The 16,030-nt window shown below is 42.3% G+C and overlaps 1 protein-coding gene across 5 annotated transcripts in view; it reads left to right on the forward strand.

The window, feature by feature from the left end:
- The window catches only part of arap2 (ArfGAP with RhoGAP domain, ankyrin repeat and PH domain 2), a 171,489-nt gene that overhangs the window by 2,944 nt on the left and 152,515 nt on the right, over positions 1-16,030 (forward strand). The window contains exons 1-7 of one of the 5 annotated variants that reach the window (XM_085136832.1): positions 171-560; positions 1,031-1,113; positions 3,547-4,385; positions 5,725-5,804; positions 13,897-13,973; positions 14,291-14,355; positions 15,584-15,949. In XM_085136832.1, the coding sequence (XP_084992958.1) occupies positions 3,610-4,385; positions 5,725-5,804; positions 13,897-13,973; positions 14,291-14,355; positions 15,584-15,949 (1,364 nt within the window). In that variant the 5' untranslated portion in view covers positions 171-560; positions 1,031-1,113; positions 3,547-3,609. Of the gene's footprint in view, positions 1-170; positions 561-1,030; positions 1,114-2,120; positions 2,390-3,546; positions 4,386-5,724; positions 5,805-13,896; positions 13,974-14,290; positions 14,356-15,583; positions 15,950-16,030 lie in introns of those variants that run through there. The other 4 variants (XM_085136817.1, XM_085136849.1, XM_085136826.1 and 1 more) reach the window with 4 other exon arrangements.

Here is a 16,030-nt window from a genome sequence, read left to right on the forward strand (position 1 = left end):
TTTTTAAAATCATGTTTTCTTGTAGTTTTTATACTTGAATGAAAATAAGCCGGAGCTTCGTTATTATTATTATTTTATCATCGATGCTGTTTTAAGTGAACGTGTTGGCAGCCAGCTTGCATTCCTGCCTGTGTTGAATGCATATCCCGGGGCTCCGGGATCAAGCCGGGACATGCAAGTATTTCCAACAAATACCACTCAAGTCCCTCCACTTTGTATTCTTCCTCTTTATTTTTTCATGTGCCTCAGTTTCAACTAATTAAAAAAAAGAAAAGAGAAAAACTCGGTGACAGTTTAGTAACAAGCAGAGAGCAGCCAGCCGATCATTAACACGATCGGAGCCTGCGGTGTTCAGTTTTACGAGCGGTCTGAGCGGAGGGAAGGTCACTGCTTGTTGGCAGTGAACTCCTGAAATGGGCGTGGAGCTGCGCTCAACAGTCGGAAACAGTCGAGTGTGTAAAACCAAGAAAGAAAGAAAAAGAAAATAAAAAGAAAAGGAGTCAACAGAGACTCAGAGAGGCGCTAATATGAGAGAAAGCGGACGCAGCCGGTGCGCTAAGGTGAGCAGCTTTCCTCCTCTTTGTAAAGCAGAGCGGTTAGTGTAGAGTGTTGCGTTTACGGTTAGAAAAAAAGAAAAACCCAGAAACGTGGGAACCGAACTGAAAATAAATAAATAAACAAAGTCCGTTTTAGTTTTTAATGCGCTCTCACAGGAAGTGTGGGTACAGATTTATACGCGTTGCACTGCGTTTAACGAGAAGGCGGACTGCCTCGCTCAGACCTGACGTGTTGCGTTATGTCGTAGTGGTGTGTAACGCACTTTGTGCGTGCGTGTGTGTGTGTCACAAAAAGTCCTGAAAGTGTCGACACGTAGTCGCACGTGTGAGCCTCCGGTACCGCTCGCGCTCAGTGAAAGCATACTCCCGGCTCTTAACCTAAACGAATATCCTCATATGTGGCTCTTATTTTTCTTAGAAACAAAAATAAGATGAAAATAAAATCTGGTAATTCTTTGTTTTACATTCATCAGGTCCCAATCAACCCAAATATCAAAGAGAAATTAAAAATGAATGCCGTGGAAGAGTTCGGGTCTTAGGAGATTAATACGGACAGGTGAGTGTTACATTTTGCTAGTGCTTTATCTTCGTCTACTAAAAAACCAAAAAACACACCGCTGAAACAGTGAAGGTGACAGCAGAGGCTGGTTAAAACATGGTAAAGGTTTGCGGGTATTTTCTGTGTGAAAACAGGAAGGGTTTGAGATTTTGGACGATGATTTGGACTTTGTTCAAAGTGGGCTGGCTGAGAGGATGTGCACATACATGAGGTAGGTTGTGTGTGCATGCATGGGCGTGCGTCCTCTCTGACTCACTGACTGCACTGTATAACCATACCTGTGGTGTGGGTGAAGTTGCTGGCTTGTGGGTGACACACACACCCACACAGACATACAACCATCTTGTGTTGGCAGCCATTTATTTTGTAGACACCCCTGCAAAAAAGTATAACTCTATTATGTCTACACAGCTTCGTGTGCCTTTGTGGCATGTGTGAGCTGTTTGTCTGTCTGCTGAACTTCTCCTTTTTTTTGCCCTTTGCTATTGATCTGCACACCCTGATCTAACGTTCCACACTCCGGGCAGCAGCTGTGGATCAAAACTCCCATATCCTGCCTGTAATAATGTTTGCTTGCTTAACTGCGTGTGTGTGTGCCTTTTTATAGGTTGAAGTTTGTGTGTGGATGTGGAGCAGGTCAGGTCAAATGTGCTGGCAAGCTTCACAGAGTGCGAGCCACTACAGATCCCTGGGTGGTGCTGAGGCTTCCCAGTCCTCAGAAGGGCTACTCCACAGACTCTATCGATCCCCGTTATGAGGACTTAATACAGTCAAATATGATGTGGAACAGTGGACTGCGCCACTGCCTGCATCTTCTCTGCTGATATCACTCATATCAGGCTCATATCACTTTCGTGATAAAAGCGATAAGAGAATCAGCTTCCGTTTGTGTTCATTTCACCAGCGTCTTGTTTTATAAATGACAAACACATGCAGTAAACCCCCCCCCCCCCCCCCCCCCACACACACACACACAAAAGCCTGTTCACTTAAAAGCAGAAGTAACACTTCAGGTTGCCTGTGTGCTGCCGGGTTGCAACTCAAGAGGAGAAGTAGTCATGACGAGAGGTTGTTGATGTATCTTCCTGTGTGTGTTTGTGTGTAAGATAGAGAACTAGCAGTTAGAGACCAGTTGTGCCACTTAGTTCATCAGCCCTTCTCTCTTAAGACTTGCTGGTGTCAGGATGCAGACGCTTAAAAGTAGCCTGCCATTAGAAGGGTTATGATATGTTGGCTTTGAGCTGTGGTGCCTGGATTCTTAAACACAGTTGAGGTAAGTGCTCTGTAAAGGCTGTGCCATAGGGCCAGGCTGTGACGGTGTACAGTGTTTCCTCATAGCTCTTGCTGTTTCCTGCTGCTTCATCCAGGAGTATTGCAGATGTGTTTTGTGTTATTTTGGCTGCATATAAGTATTCTCACCGTGACTTTAAAGAAGATATATTTAGTCACCTTTATCACTTGTTAAGGCGGTCAGTGCCACCCTCAAAAGATCAAAAACTCCCACGGTGATCTTTTAGTTAAGTTTTTTGTGTACCCAGGCCAGATATAGGGTGAGGTTCACAGAGGGCCCATTGCTTTGTTTAGTTGTGCAATGATTCTTTTTATATGCTTCTGTGCAGCTATTTTTTTTACCTCTCTTGTTGCCGTCATTTGCTTTTATTTTGAGTTTGCATTGGCCCCAAAAAAAACGTACGTAAAGGAGGATCTGACTACTACAATAATGTGAGCAATATGTAGAGAAATATCATCATATCCAGAGAAATTTATTGTAACTCACTTCAGGGACCACATTAATGGGGAAGTGAAAATCTGATATCGTGAAATTCAGTTGTAATTGATTTGGAGGGTAAGATTGATGGCCGGCCACTCTATCATTGGCTGTTTTTTGTTGTGAGGCGATTGTTTTGGTTATTTTATTGTTTTATTTTGCAGTTTTAGCCGTCTCCGTCTTTGAAAATTCACCTTGGTAAATAACTATAAAGCACAACTGAAAGCGTGAAGTTAAAGGAACTGATAGTTAGATTGGTGCATATTACCTGTGATCTTGCACTATTTTCTGTAAATGGCGATTGAAAATCATTTCTCTGTGCAGAGCAGACGCGCGTGTCTTCGCAAATATTTAATTTCCGGTTGCAAAATTGCCTGACCTTATTGATCTGATTCTCAATAAGAAGTGAGTGCTAGTATCTTTCAAAATATTGATCTTTCTTAAACTGGGTCATGTTTCCATAGCCAGAATTGTTCAACACCATCAAACTGAACACTTACAAAATTCTCTGTAAGTTAAATCCGTTTTAGGTTTGGGAAATTGCAGCTTGTCGCAAAGAACCTAACTTTATATGTTAAATACTGTATGAGTTTGGAACTTGTCTTGTCTGTGGATTGCTTTATCTGTCATTTATTTTTCTCTCTTTGTGTTTTTACCTACAGAGTAAAGCTGGCCTTCTCCACCTTTTAAAAGTCTCCCCAATGTGGCAAACGTGGGTTTAGAGGATGATGTTTGCAGCTCCAGAGCCCAGCCAAGAGATCGTGGAGTGGCTCTCCAGCCTCCGCTTGTCTCACTATGCCCCGTTTTTCCATCAGGGAGGTTATAAATCTCTGGAAGACTGCATGGACCTGACAGAAGAGAGTCTTCTTGAGCTCAAAGTGCTGCCGACAGGCCACCGTAGACGCATCCTCCGGAGTCTGGAGGCACTGGGGTTCAAGCAGCTGAGTGGAGGGGAAGATGAAAGTGAAGAGGATGGAGCAAAGAACTTGAGGGAGCCAGTGCCATACCCAAGACGTATCTTCCTGAAAGATAGAAAGAGGGGGGCATCATGTCAGCAACCAAAGGAAAAGAGCAATCACGATTTGGAAGCGAGTCAGACTTTACCTCCAGGAGCAGGACTGGGAGAAAGAGCTGAAAACCTTCCAAGGAGCAGTTACCTCGTCCCGCCTCGACCAGCCCCACGTAACCCCAAGAACATTCAGAAATCTGCACAGACCTGCCTGCCTGCTTCCGCATGTTCCAACAGCAGCAGCGAGTCCCTCTCCGCTTCTGAAATACCAGATCGAGAGATTACTACAGAAGATCCGTTGCATGGCACGAACTCCATCGCCTGTTCTGGTGACGATGGGGGTTTTCAAGGTGAAATGGTTGAAAACTCAATTTATGAGGGGCCGCCCAATTTAAATCCTCCTGTTGGTCAGAGGCTTAGTCGCTCCTACAAACTCAGGCACCGGCCTGTTCCTGAAATCCCAAATCCAACCACGGTGCCACTTCAGGACAGGTACTGCAGTTAAGTTCATTTGGTGTTTGTTTGACATTTTAGGAAATAGGCTCACATGAGTTGGATACAATATGAACATGTTGTTGTTAATTATAGAATTAATAAGCAAAAAAAAGGCTTTAAAAAAGAAGGAAAAAATCAAAACACATATAAGAAAACTATATAAATGGATTATAAGTAGTCGATTAGCTTTGTTGTTTACTCTGCATTTGTGGTAAGACAAGCAGTTGGTAGCAGTAGTTTGAATATTTATGTTACAGATATGTAATTAAAGCCTCACCAATTTACTGCTGGGGAAGTGTTAGCTATTTGCTCATTTGTTGGTGTCATCATTTATAACAGCGAATACATAAAGAATAAAGTAAATAAGATGATTAATGCAGCTGAAAGAACATAAATAATAATATAATGTGATCCTAACTGAGACGGAGCCCAGCTAACGTGTACCTGTTTCAATCTTTTAAAGGCCAGGAAATCTCCAAAATGGCAGTTGGATGCTTTGTGCTAGCTGTAGCTTGTTAGCTTTTGGTATAGGCTTCATGTTTACCCTACGTTGGTAACAAAAAAGATACTACTTGTTGGTTTGCTTGTGTTAATAGGAAGGTTTTGAACATCTGTACAGAGTGAAGCTAGCTATTTCCATTTCTTTAAATTCTTTTCTCGGCTTAGTCATCGACAGGATGTAGTTAAGCTAGCTGTTGCTGCTAGGGATCGCTTTGTGTCTAAACTCAGACTCTGTGAATGTAATCATAGTTTTTATTTAACTATTTCCTGAAACATCTAACATCTTTATAAAGGAGTGTGCTTTATGGATTTTATTTAGTTTCAGTTTTTGTCTCTGGCAGTATCTTCATATTCTCTGCATGGCCACGAAAGGTACACATCAATCTTCTTACGCTCAGCAAGGAGTACATTTTCAAGTCAATTCCCCCAAATGTTGAACGATTCATATGAGCAGAAAGTTTGACTTTATAAAAGTTTAGGAGCAGTTTTTGGGTCCAAATCAAACAAGTACAAATAACAAAGGCAAAAACACTTGGAGAGATGTGTTTTCATGCTGCCGTGCTAGGAATTAATGCAAAGGCAAATCTTTTTCTCATTGTACTCAGATTTACACTGATGGAGAACCCGAGGCCTCTAATTTCATGTTCAAATCTGCAATCCGCACGCATTAATATCTCTCTCACTGATGTACTTTTAAACTGTGAAACTAACTTTCAGACTTCCACATCTCTTTTTCTAACGGCCTTTACATTAACATGGTGTCACAGATTTTCCCACGTGCTGCTACGCTGGTTCTAATCCACTGATTTTTTTCTCTCTCCCTCTTCCTCCTCAGCGCACCGCCATCGCAAACAACCAGCCCTGAACACCTAACCGGCTCCGATGGTCCCACCGGTGCAAACGGCATACAGAAAGGTACACACAGTCTTTCAGCTGTATCCGCTTTATCTCTGCCATGAATATTTCATTCCACAGTAGAGGCAGCAGCAGTGCTGTTGTTTGCCCGGATGAAAGTAGGGAGAGGAGATGAGGGGTAGTGCGTAGGTGGGGTGAGGGTGTTCAGAGGCTGGTGTCGTGGGAAACGCCGGCACCCCCCTTTTCAAGAGGTGATCTCACAGGGAATATGCTCTCTCACATCTTGTCCCTCAGCGAGACCCTGGTGTGTATTTCTGTCACAGTGCTCTCCAAAGTTTTTTAGAAGTTGTTCAAGTTTGCTAACAGCACACAGACTTGTAGTACAACCATTACAAATATGTTTTTGAATCCGTCCCAGCCCTGTTTATTGGACCTAGTCGGCCCCGCCACTTGAAGTAGATGCACTCTCTCAGGATTATGTGATGCTCTTCCGTGATGACAGTCTGTACAAATATGTGGTAAACACCCTTGAACGTGTCAGTCTTTTTGGGACCATATGCGACCACATGGTAACATCGCCCCTCGCAGCGAATCAACAGATTTCTGTCCGCGTTTTTTGACATTTCCTTTACGCTCCTTTCTTGTTCCGCGTGCCTTTACCGCAGCAGTCTCCTGGCGGTCTTGTTTTTCCAACGTGTTCTCTGTATGGAACAAGGCAGGGAGTGGGACTTGAGAGAAAGGCACGACAGTGAAGTGGGTTGGGAGGAACGAGCAGGGGAAGGATGCAAAGCAGGCTGAGAGAGACGGAGGAAGAGAGGGAGCCGAGACGGTCCCAGAGCAGGGAAACGGGGAGCTCGACTAGCAAGTAAAAAACTCCCTGCACAGCAAGGCCTAGCAAGGCGTTATTTGACATATCATTTTACCCGAGCATATTTGAAGAGTTTATGCCGAGATGAGAAACAAGCAGTGCAGTCTCACAGAATGATTGTTGTATTAAATCAAAACTTGCTACTGGAGGCTGGCAGAATTTTAATTAACACCTTCTCTCCTCCTCTTGAATTTTAAAATCTCATTAAGGACGCAGTTTTCTCTCTAGTACTTCTCTATCAGCTTTACAGCAGCACAGCAGACTGTTCTGGGTCTTCAGTAATTTGAATTAAAAAAGTATCACTTTATTAGTTACACCTTGATACTACTATGTTGGACCACTTTCTGAACTCTTTTTTTCCAAAAAGACAGCCTACCTCGCACCCTTAACGACGAGTTTGACATTAGGGCTGCCACAAACGATTATTTTGATAGTCCACTAGTCACCGATTATTTTTGCAATCAGATCATGCATCCATTGGACATAAATCGTACAGCTTATTGCAGCAGCAGCATCTGCTCTCATATAACTATCATTAGCTTACAGCTTGAAGTGTTTAAGGTATGTGCTAACTAAAAATAAAGACAAGATGATAGTTGATTAAACTTTTAATGAAGTTTGCAGATTGTTTCGGTGGAGTTTAATAAACTCAGCCGTCTGCTCCTTGCTATCTAAAATATAACAGGACACCGGAGTAAACTCTTGAGCATCTCACACTTCTGATAATCAGTTGTCTGCTTGACGTTTATTCAGCTGTGTAAAAACTATAACTTTAATTCAGCCAAACCGATTTACTCAGGAACAAATAAAACACTGAAAAAAGCCAAACGATAACATTTCTAAGTTATCTAAGTGACTTAAATATCATGTTTAACCTGAGTAGCAAAAGACGGCGGTGGGTTTGAAAATGATTTGCTGTTCTCGCCGGCTCTAGTGAGCCTTGAACCCCGGCTAGCTATCGAGCTGCTGGGTAACAGACGTGTCCGAAAACGTCGGAGCACTTTTACAAATATGTGGTGTCTTGATAAACCGAGCACATATTTGAAGTTTACACAGCTACATTCTCGCCTGAAAATATGTTAAACGTTTATTTTGTGACCCAGAAAGAGTAATAAAAGTAATATTAAAACTAAGTATTAAAAAAAGTAATATTAAAACTAAGTAGCTATGTCCATTGTTGGAAACTGGCCTGACTCATCCTTCAAATCTGGGGAAAAGTAGGACGCATTTGTCGGCTGCATTTGCAGAAGTCTTAGAATTTGGACAAACTTTGTCGCGTCGCTGTAACACAATTGGCCTACAAATGCGGCCTCCGAAGGATGCGAAGGATACCGGAGTTGCTTCTTCTTCTTTGGGGTTTAACGGCAGCTGGCATCCTTGTACATGCAGTACTGCCATCTTCTGTTTCAGTCCGTTATTACACTCTTAATTCCTACTACTTATTCCTGCGTCTTTCAGGATCTTACAAGGCTTTAAACGACGCATCAACTATTAAATATGTCGTCGACGTAATCGAGACTAGTCGACTAATCGACTAATCATGGCAGCCCTATTTAACATATAAGTATATATCAATAAAGACATGGTTTGGCGACCATCTGGGCTTTTCAAAGGATAGCTGCATAGGCAGAGACCACCCTCACTCATTTCTGACCCAGTCAGTTTATTCTATAAGAAGGCCTAAAATATATCAGAAATCTCTCCATTCAGAAAAGAGCTTCAAGGGTTACTCATCGTTGGCTTATAGAGGCATAAAAAGTTACGTTTTCATGGGATAGATTCACCAAGGTGCTGGAGATTTTGGTGCATATTGACATGGTAGCGTCACACAGTTATCAGGATGCGAATCTTCTGGTCAACCACACCCCAAAGTTGGTCTATTGGATTGAAATTCATTGACTGAGGAGGCCATTTGAATATGGTGAACTCATCGTTAGGTTCAAGAAACCAGTTTGAGATGATCTGAGCTTTGTGACGTGGTGTGTTATCCTGCTGGAAGCATTCATCAGAAGATGGTACACTGCAGTCATAAAAGGATGGACATGGTCAGCAACAATACTCAGGTAGGGGTTTAAATGATGCTCATTTGGTACTAAGTGGCCGAAAATGTGACAAGAAAACATCGCACACAACATTACACCACCAGCTGCCTGAGCTGCTGATACAAGGCAGGATTGATTGATGCTTTTATGTTGTTTACACCAAATTCTGATACTACCATCTGAATGTCACAGCAGAAATCATGTGTTGATCTTGCTGTGTTGACCAAATACTAAAACTAAGGACGTACTCTTTTTACTCCACTTTTTTATTATTATTTTTTGTTTCAACACTTGAATTAGTTTTAGCTAACTACTACTGCACTTATTTCATTTTGATGGTGATTGATAAATAAATAATCCTCAGTGTCTTATGGTACAAAGACAACTCCGTTTAGTCGTCTTTTTGTGTTTTCATCGCCTTTGCTTCAGCGTATACATCTCTTGAACGCCTTGATGGAACTTCTTTAAAGTTGGCACACACATTCACTTGGATGCGAGGGCTTTTCATTTGAAGTGATTACTTGAAGTGCTGAGTTTGTATTGTGGCGAGTAGGCGTGAGTTATTCTGTGCTGGCAAAAAAAATAGAAGAAAAAAGGAAGCACTGCGTGGCTCTGATGGCTGAGCTGACAGGTGTTCTTCAGTTGGGCAGGTAGAAGTACAAAGAACAAAATTCAGGAAAACTAGATGCTGTGTGGTTCATGCGTAACTATAGAAAACTACTGAGGCACTCTGTCTTTGTGTAAAACGGTACTTTAAGTTTATTTTTCAAGCAAATTGGCAAGAAAGAAGCAGACTAACAAATATCCTCTGAGTTTTCATCGGGATCTGTGTTGATTCAGTGATGCCGAGAGTTTTTTTTTTTGCTTTATTTACCTTCACATTAGATTAGCGATGCTGGTGACCGTCGCCGTGTTGGTAATGCTCTGGCCGTGCAGACAAACCAAAGCAATCACCCTTATCAGATTAAAAGCATAATGCAGTAGCTTGACCAGACGTAAACACGACTAACTGTACTCATCAGACGATGGCAGATAAAAGCACGCTTATAATACACTGATGCTGCAGATAAAATTACATCTGCTTCGAACAGTTAGCATGCTTACCGTGATGCAGTTTAAATGCTAATTTGCTGATGTACAACTGGTGTAATGCATGAATGGAAATCTATCAATTTTTTATGTAACTTATCAGAGATGCTGATGATTAAAAAATGCACACAAGAAAGCTTGATGTGTAAAATTAATTATGAGTATGTGCACACACTAGCTGCTATTTCTAAGTCAGCTATCAAGTTATTCATCATGCAGCCTCCTTTGAGCTGTACTGAATCAGCTTGAGGACGACAGTCAGCTGGGTTTGATCTCATTAAAGACTTGTTCAAGGGAATTAACTTGCAGGCTGTGGCTTAAGTTTACACCAGAGGATTGCTCACCAGTGTGATGGTGGGACAACAGCATCAGAGCAGAGAGTGTTAAAAGTCAAATTGTTATTCTAAGTAGAGAGGGGCTCTCCAAGTGTAAAACCATTGTTGCACTGAAGGTTTCCAAAAACACTCTGCACAAACTGCATCAGTTGTATCAGGCAGACCTAAATGTGAGAGCGTGCTCTCGGAGGATCAGTACATTAGGCTTTGCTAGCTGAAAGATAAAGAATCATACAGAATTTGTTAAATACATAACGCCACACTCCAGCCTGCAGAAATCCTGGTAAACACTAGGCTGTCTAGCAGAGGTCTCAGAGGATGAGTGGCGGTCTGTAAACCACTTCTTAGGGCTGGGAGGGGAGGGAGGGAACGAGGCCAAACTCTGGGGGTGGGATAAGACACGCCAGCTTTTCGCAGAGGATGGAAAGTTCCTGTTTACTGACAATCCGTGTTTGGGATTTGTGGCACTAAAAGAAGAGTGTATGAATTTTCCTTTGTACAAAACTGTGAGATTGGGCTGTCACAGTGTGAACCTGCTGACTCGCAATATGAAGACTGCAGTTTCTGTGTGTTCAACCGTAAATGAGAACAATGTCTTGAAGTGTAATTAAAAGCTACGTTGTGACACCTGCAAAATGCTGTGTCCTTTAAATTAAAATCGTTACTTATAAACACAGTTAAACCATCTTGCACTGCAGCAGAAGAGGAAATGAATTATGCAGTTTACAAGCTGATTCCCAAAATTAAAATATGCATTTCAAAAAGCCAAATCTTCTCAGTTTCAGCAAGTGGAAGCCACATTTCATCAAAGTAAAACTAGTATTATTGCGTTTTACTTTAAATTAAATTTATGAGTTTTTTCCATAAATTTAATATGAGAAGTTTCATGTACTTTTTTCCTAAATATATAATTTAAGAATGTGTATTTTTAATTCATCCAGAAAACCTGTATTATTTATGTGTATTTGTCATTTATAACAAGTCAGGGAACAGGGAAACAGCTGACCTGCTAGACAAACAACCAAAACTACAAAGGTTAATACCCTGTACTGAAACAGTGGCCACATTGATGCATTACTGTAATAAGTGCTGGACATGTATATGCATCCATTTGCCTCTAAATCCTGCTTTGTGGCACAAACTCAACGGGGTACTAGAAACATTTCTCTGAGATTTTAGTTCATGCTACCATGATAGTGTCACACAGTTGCCACAGATTTGTCAGCTACACATCCATGATGGGAATATCCCGTTCCACCACATCCCAAAGGTGCTCTATTGGACTGAGAACTGGCTGTTCTCAAATGGCCTCCACTCACTGATTGAGTGATGGTCACTGTCAAGAGATGATTTGAACTTTGAGACATAGCGTGTAATGCTACTGGAAACAGCCATCGGAAGATGGGTACCCTCCAATCAGCAGCAATACTCAGGAGTTTAAGTTACTGTTGCCTTCTGTTGGCTTGAAGCAGTCTGACTGTTCTGAACTTACCTTCCCCTAACCATAACAAAGCACTAGATACTTTCTCTATTTTGGACCATTCTCTGTAAACCCTCGAGTGAACATGGGTGATATAGCCTCAAGCTTATAGTTCAAGAAAACTCAGAATAACAGTGGTATTTACTTCTAAGTGTAAGTAAATAAAGGAGATTTTTCATCCTTTTCCATCAAGCTCCTGTCAATGATGGCACACTTCTTAATTTGACGTTTTGAACCTTTTGAAACATGGTACCAACAGCAGCAACAGTATAGTACAGTGGTAATAACCCAGCATAAGTTAGACATAAGCACAAAAGCAGCCTAGGCAGATTTTTAATTTAGTGTAAGAATATCTAAAGTAAGTTGGCATAGTAATTCATTAGCAGCTGCACAACATTTTCACATAATGAAACATAAATATGTTTTCTGGGATGTTGAGCCTTGGGTCAAGTTTTTTGACCAGCTGCTTAAAGCCCATTTGCGCTTTCTGTCATATGGCGTGCAGCTAGCAAGGTTATGTGTTTGGATTACATTTGGGTCGCACATCAGCAGCTGCATCACCAGTATCTCCTCCTTCACAGCCCGGATTTACTCGACTGTGTGTCTTTACCTCAAGTGGTGAAACGTGTTAGTTGTTTCAAAGCAAAAGCGGTTTTCTTTCATATTTTGAAGAGTATTGTGCTTTGTCGGAAGATATTCAAGTAGCTTCCTCTGTATATTTTTGGAGGCAGACACACAACGCTCGTTCTCAGAGACACCCACGCTTTTCTCATAAATGCCCACACTACGTAATGTAAATGCATCGCAAAAATATTGCTATGTTATTTAAATTTACATTGGTATAGTAGTTAGCTGTTTAGCACGCAGTTGAACAGCTGAAGTAACTCTAGCTAATAAGGTTAGCTAATAATGTTAGCTTGTTAGCATGCTAACATTTTCTAAACGGCACTAAACAAAGGCCTCTCTAGTTAATCTTATTGTAGATTGCTTTGTAAATGAATCTTTTCTTGTACAGAATTAGAAATAAACTATTACAGTAAAAAAAATAATTTTAAATGTTAGCAAGTAAAGCAGTGCTGTAGAGTTGACCGTTTCGTGCTTTAAACACTGCTAACTTTAGGGAAGCAGTGCACGAAATAAACTGTTTGGTGACTAATTTGAATTCATGCAGTTTCAGTTCCATGTCCTCCCTGCTCAGAGGTGTCACAAACAAGTAATAACAAAGTAACCCATAACCCCCCAACATAAAGACAGGAGAAACAAAATAATCTCCATGCTAACACCAAGCTGCTGGTTGCATCTAAGTCGTTTCCCAGATTGCGACTTGACAGTCTGCTCATGAGCAGATAAAGAAGCAGAGAAACAAATGCAGAAGCTGGCAACCGATCCAGCGAGGGAAGAGTAGAGGGAATCAGACAGGAATTGAATACAGCGGCATCTGACGGCCCTCTGAGAGACCCATGAGTGGCCTGAAGGTCGGCTGATGGATGATGATTGATGGTCGCTATCTGCGCACCAAGCCTCTCTCTGGAGAGGGCGACTTTGTTGGAGTGGATTCTGTCATCAAGTAAATTGACCTCTTCATAAAGCTTACCGTGCCCTCTGTGTACTTCGGTAATGGGCTGAATTGTTTGGAAGTCTGTGTCTGTGAGGATTTCAAAAGTAGTACATTTATGTCCGTAGGAGTGCGAGTGTCTACGTATATATGGCTGTAGATCCTTTTAATGTCTGTGTTTGTCTCGAGGCATCTTTACGTGTCCGAGAGTGTTTCGATCTTTGTACGCCACTGTCAGCGCGCATATCTGCTCCTCCACCCGTGTCTGTGTATGTGTCCAGCCCTGTGGCGGCGTCTTCTGGCCCTCACAATCCTCAGGAGAGGGCGGTGTCATTTTTCACAGTGACAGGCAGCAGCCCACGCAGGGTGGCCCGGGGTCTCCAGACTAATAGCGTCTGGCCGGAGTCTCTACGCTTTTCTTCTTCATCTTCGCTTCCACCAACCACGGTCCCTGCAGGAGCCCAGACAGAGAAATGTCTTGGCAGCGAGGACCGCACTTTCATTTTGTGTGTTGGGATGAGGGCCGAGGTAGAAACACAGGCATGCTGAAGCGAAATTTAATTGCTGTATTTGCTTGCACGGATCAATCGTTGACACGTTTGCTCAGATCAGTGAGTTAGTCTAATCAAAGGACACTATAACATCTGAGTGATTAAAAATTGAACTGGAACAATCCAGTTAAGCTTTCTATTTTCAAGCACCACGTTTAGGCTTTCACACTGTGTTTTGCAAGTGTCAGTGCCATGACAAACCACCATCGTGTTGTCTCTGTGTCCTTTTTAGCTCCACTTCAAAGAACCCTGACGCCTATTGCTCCCTACGGTGAAATATTCCTGTTCAACACCCCCAAAAGTGCTCCGGTAAGACAGCGTACACTCCCACTACTGGACAGTGAGTAGCAGCTCGCCAAAGAGGAACAGACATTTCTCAGATCTTCGACACTATCTTCGGTGTTTCAGCTGCAGTCCGCACACTCAACTTCCCTCTCAGTGTTAATGCTGTCACTGTAGACACACAGTGTAAAATGTGCTCGTTTCAGCTTGCCCCCTGAGGTTAATAGAAATGTCACCTCGCTGCTAAAGTTAACATAGTTTAGTGCACGGAGACAATAACTGTGTCTGACTGAAAGATGGACACCTCCTTTTCATCTGATGCTAATCTCTGCTGTGTTCTCCAGGACCAAGGTGCTAAAGAAGGGCCCCACAAGGGTTTAAAGGACAAGATAAAACGGAGGAAACCGAGGTATAGTATGCTCACGTAATGCTGCTCTAGCCCACTCTGGATATACACACAAAGAAATCCAGATATTTGAATGAAGACTGGGATTCATACACTGCAGATTGTGTTGTATAATGGCATGTAAAGCGCTGATAACAGTATGTGGCCACTTTGCATCAGAAAAAATAACTATTGTGATTAGCTACACTAGAAATATTTAATATATATATCTATCCTTCCTCAGATTTGTGAGAATGGGCCTTCTTAAAGAGGCAGAACACCGAAATATCAATTTTTTTCTTCTTCTTTTCCTTCTTGCTGCCATCCTATTTAGGCTGCCTTAAGTTTGCAGGTATTGGCTGCAGAGATCTGTCTCTTCTCCTGAATGTAATGAAACTAGATTGCACTTGCCTTGTGCTGGTGAAAGTGCCCCTCCCAGGTTTTACTGCAGCAGTGTTTACAGAAAGCAATTTCATGTAGGAACCGTTTTCTTTATAGCCAAACTACATCCACCAAGCAAACGAAGCATGCAGCCTAGCTAACTTTGCAGCTCAGTTCCGGAGAACACCATTATTCCAGTACTCCTGCTAGAAACACGTGCCTCTTGTCACACTTCAGTGCACGCTTCCCTCTGCCCAGTGATACGGTCGGTTCAATAGAGAGGAAACAGTTCCCACATGAAACTGCTCACTACTTGATTGTCAGTCACATTGTTCGCCGAGTAAAGAAGCCCCGCCCACCCTCTATTCCAAACTTGTTTTTAGTAGATGAGCCAATCAGGAGAAAGTGAAGGCTGAACAAAGAGTAGCTGAACAATGGCTGCACCAAGGCCTCAGAATAATATAATTCAAAATTATTTTAAGCTGTAGATCATGCAAAGCTACTCTAATAGAGGCAACCATTCATCGCGGATGGCCGGCCCTTCCTAAGCCTGGTTCTGCTGCAGGTTTCATCATGTTAAACGAGAGTTTTTCCTTCCCACGGTTGCCATGTGCTTGCTCACAGACAGTTATCTGATTGTTGGACTTTTCTTTGTATTATTGTAGAGTTTTTACCATAAAATATAAAGCACCTTGAGGCAGGTGTCATTGTGATTTGACCATAAATAAAACTGAACTGAACTGAAACCTGGAAATAAGCACAATTGGGTTCTTTTAGCAAAGCAGCATTTTTCTCTTAACATGTGATGCATACACAAGGTAATTCCTGATTAACTGCTAATGCCATCTAACTATTGATGTCCTCTGTGCAGAAAAAAGACACCACTGAAGAAAGAGTCCAAAGAAAAAATGTCTCCACCAGCTCCAGCTATTCCAGACCCTTACGGGGACGACTACTCCACAGTGGACGAGTGTGCTGCCGCTTTGCCGCAGGCATGTGTGGACCAAAGTTTTTCCAAGACCCCTGACCCCGCTGCTGCTGTCGGTCCAGCTGCCTCTGGCTCTAATAATAAATCCTTGATCATGGTGAATTGTGACCTCTACTCACAAGCTGCAGACTCTGTGGGGGCTGCAGAGAAAAGTGGACTGCCTGATATTTCTCCATATGCATGCTTCTATGGAGTCCCCAAACGGCAGGTGCTCAAAGTGGGTTGGCTGGACAAGCTGTCACCTCAAGGGTAGGTTACACTGCTTCATACTAGTATTTAGAGGTAGCTCTACATGCATGAAGGTCAATTTTTTCTGCAGCTCCACTCTGC

The sequence above is a fragment of the Neolamprologus multifasciatus genome, chromosome 3, assembly GCF_963576455.1.
Source record: "Neolamprologus multifasciatus chromosome 3, fNeoMul1.2, whole genome shotgun sequence".
Classification (NCBI taxonomy): Eukaryota; Metazoa; Chordata; class Actinopteri; order Cichliformes; family Cichlidae; genus Neolamprologus; species Neolamprologus multifasciatus.